The sequence below is a fragment of the Cornus florida genome, unplaced genomic scaffold (genome assembly GCF_030987335.1).
Source record: "Cornus florida cultivar Cherokee Brave unplaced genomic scaffold, ASM3098733v1 CherokeeBrave_3.0.0_Hap2_Chr05, whole genome shotgun sequence".
In the NCBI taxonomy this organism is placed as follows: Eukaryota; Viridiplantae; Streptophyta; class Magnoliopsida; order Cornales; family Cornaceae; genus Cornus; species Cornus florida.
The window spans coordinates 77,206,230-77,209,530 of NW_026775575.1; the positions used below are offsets into that span (position 1 = coordinate 77,206,230).

Consider the following 3,301-nt stretch of genomic DNA (forward strand, 5'->3'; position numbering starts at 1 on the left):
TTCCAGTCAGCATTTTTTTATGAGTAATAATTACTAATAAAATAGGCAGAACAGCCCAATTTTCATCATCAAAGTGATTTTCTTCAAATTCTTTCGACCAAAGATTTTACCTCCCAGACTAATCTAAGGCCAATTCCCATTTCCAAGCATTTATATGTACACACAAAAACACATACATAAGCGAGCAAACACGCAAACACAGATGGAGAGAGAGAGTGTGTGTGTGTGTGTGTGCACAAAATACATATTAATTGGAAGATTTGAAGTCCACAAAAACTATAATACTCCAACTAAACTAATCTCTCAAATATGGTCCAAAAGAGAGAGAGTCAGTACACTAACCGGTTTTAACTCTCTTACTAGCTGAGCCCTTTCTCTTAGCTGTCTGAGGAACAGTATCATCCATTATTTTTGGAGTCCAAAACGAGAAGTCCGAAACAGATAAATCTTTGTATTCTGGATTGCTTTCTATAAAAGATGCTACCTCAGAAGGGCCTCTCACTTTCTTTCCCGTAGGAGTAGTATAATTAGCATCAAATTTAGAGTGATCTTTTCTAAGCACCAATCCCCTCTGAAACCCTGCTGGAGTCTTCGGGATGTTTGGCTTGTCGACGACCCACATTCGAGTGGCATCATACTCGATATCAGCAGGATCGTCACAAGAAGCATTGGGTTTCTTGTGGCAGAAAAATGGATCCTCCACAGACCTACTTCTGATGTCCTCAAACTCTTCTTGTGTAGGTATCACCCGCCATTTAAAACATTCCCCGCACTGTACAGCATAAATTCCAATCGAGGATTGCCCTGCCTCGGCCTCGGACTTCTGTCATGAGAAATTAAAATACATAAAAAAAAAAAAACTCTCGAGATTATAACCAAATCTCTTAGGCCTTTGACTAGAGTTACAGGACAAAGGATTTCCAATATATTCAAACATTTTTGGTTCTCAAGGCTCTGTTTGGATGTCGGAAAAAGCCAAATTAAAGAAAATGAAATTTCTAAAAAGTACTATGAAAGGGTCACCATTTTTAAGCAATTCTCCTTTCCTTCTCCCAACTCCCGTCCGTTTCTGAGATCCAAACGAGAGCCAAACATTTTGACAAGTATAATGCAAAGGTACCAACTATCAACATAATGATGTTTCAAAGGCAACAAATTCAACCATGAGAACTGAAAAAATTTGTACTACATATTGAGCCATTTGACTAGCCATGGAAATACTAGGTAAAATTAGCACTGCAAAGATGCTGATTGCAAATTTGTCAACTACCCATAGAGAGAGTATTGGCAAAAAAATAAAAGTAAAATTGGACTTTGAAAAGTTTACAACTAGAAGTACATGATATACAACAACAATCAGCAAGCTCTTTTAAATGTAGGCATAGGCAACATGGAAGGAATTATGTTATCAACAAAATTATAGTATATACAATTTTCAAAAAAATGGACACTTTTTCCCGCTCATTAAATCACACATATCACTACCCGAGTATGAAAACACAAACTATTCAATCCAAAGCACATGATTTGTAAATTTAAAAGACAATAGTTACCATCCCACAGTTACATAGTTGAAACACCATACCTAGTCATATCAACACACAAAACACAAATTTATTAAATTGCATGATTGAAGGTTTTGTTAAATTATTTCCCATTCTCGAGACAACCAAATAGAGGGTTGGTAAATTAAACAAACTTAACTATCAACCCAATATGATCCGGCACTTACGAAACATTCTTTATTGTAGATTTTTTTGCTGCCATTGTGTGTGAGAAATAGAGAGATTAATCATCTCAAAATCAAAATTCCTGTAAAAATAATGTCAATGAGATTTGTATCTTTCTATAATACTTTAGTCATTTTTAGAAACTTTGTATCTTTCTACAATACCCTAGCGGATAGGAGATTTGATGATTTTTTCTATTTAGTGATCTCTTGTATATAAAGCCATTGTTATCATGTTCTTCAAGTTCAGCAACAATCTTCTTCTTAGAGAAACAGTGTTTTCTCTGTTTTCTCTTTAGCAACTAGATATAATCAGATTTCGGTAATTTTGTAACAAATGTTCTCAACTGCGTCTCCGGTATTGTATGTTTCTATAATACTCTAAATAATTTTTAGGAGAATTCATACTCTTTAGCAACATGAGGGTATCTTTCAATAATAATTTAGCCATTTTTAGAACAGATTTAATTACTTTTTTCTGTCTAGGGATCTCTGCACATTGTTAAGTTTTGACAGTGGGGACAATTTTTTCTGTTTTCTCTTTAGCAATCAGATTTTGACAGTTTTGTAAAACCGTATATATAATCACCCTACAAATTTATCTCTCTCTTTCTAATATGAATTCAAAATTCCATAAATCAAACCCTAACTCAAAATTATATAAATCAAACCCTAATAACATACCTTCGAAGTTTTGTGACCATCCTTCATTTCCAAGCTGCAGTAGAATCTCCCCCTCTCACGATTTCTTCAGTTCTTCATTTATTTAAGAGAGGTGACGGAGGTTTTGATTATTTCGATGCCATGTTCTGGAAAGTGCAAGAAACTAATAAAATATTTACACGAATCCCAAATTTTATAAAGACAGAGTATGGTCTATCTCCTCTAATTTAGACGTCCGTGTCACTCCGTACAAATGAATATTGAGTTATATTAAAAGGTCTATATTGCCCTTTAAATATATCTAAAATTAAATCTGAATATGTATTAGAAATACCTGTACAGAGACATAGAAGAGTTTGTAGTTTGTGTTGGACCGGCAAGATTCAGAATGTTATTAGTGTTCATTGGGTGGTTTTTCTGAGCAGTGAGATATGAGAATATCATCTTTCATTCTCTCTGCAACAATGGGATCACTTAGACCACACAATATTATACTGGCTAAGTTACAAAACAGTGTGGGATCACTTAGACCACACAAACTACAAACTCTCTCTGCAACAATGGGATCACTTAGAATATCATCTTTCATTCTCTCTGCAACAATGGGATCACTTAGACCACACAATATTATACTGGCTAAGTTACAAAACAGTGTGTTTTTCCAAAATTTCGTTTTAACCCCAAAAGCCTATCAAATTCCATTTTTGCCCCAAAGGTATAATTAATTACACATCAAGTACAACCTATAATTAATGCATATAAATAATGTTTGTGTTGGACGGGCAAAATTCAGAATATTATTGGTGTTCATTTGGTGGTTTTTCTGAGTAGTGAGATATAAGAATATCATCTTTCATTCTCTCTGCAACACTGGGATCACTTGGACCACACAATATTATACTGGCTAAG

The 3,301-nt window shown here is 34.4% G+C and overlaps 1 protein-coding gene across 3 annotated transcripts; it reads right to left on the minus strand.

Annotated features, from left to right (window-relative positions):
• Positions 1 to 226: 226 nt before the first annotated feature.
• On the minus strand, positions 227 to 2,907 carry LOC132306949 (methyl-CpG-binding domain-containing protein 4-like). 3 transcript variants are annotated; one of them, XM_059804561.1, is made up of 3 exons: positions 2,727 to 2,907; positions 2,414 to 2,538; positions 227 to 820 (listed from the first exon to the last, which is right to left on the minus strand). In XM_059804561.1, the coding sequence occupies exons 2-3, from the start codon at positions 2,438 to 2,440 to the stop codon at positions 338 to 340; spliced, it is 510 nt and encodes a 169-aa protein (XP_059660544.1). In that variant the 5' UTR covers positions 2,441 to 2,538; positions 2,727 to 2,907; the 3' UTR covers positions 227 to 337. The 3 variants fall into 3 exon arrangements, with proteins under 3 accessions (XP_059660544.1, XP_059660543.1, XP_059660542.1); XM_059804560.1 differs by having other exon boundaries at positions 227 to 823; positions 2,414 to 2,555; XM_059804559.1 differs by having other exon boundaries at positions 227 to 823; positions 2,727 to 2,906.
• Between the last annotated feature and the right edge of the window lie 394 nt (positions 2,908 to 3,301).

Excerpts from the sequence above, each read along its gene's own strand:
- LOC132306949 (XM_059804560.1), bottom strand. The coding sequence starts at position 2,440 with ATGAAGGATGGTCACAAAACTTCGAAG. Across the intron at positions 824-2,413 it reads ATGGTCACAAAACTTCGAAG|AAGTCCGAGGCCGAGGCAGG; the intron begins GTATGTTATTAG and ends TTCTCATGACAG.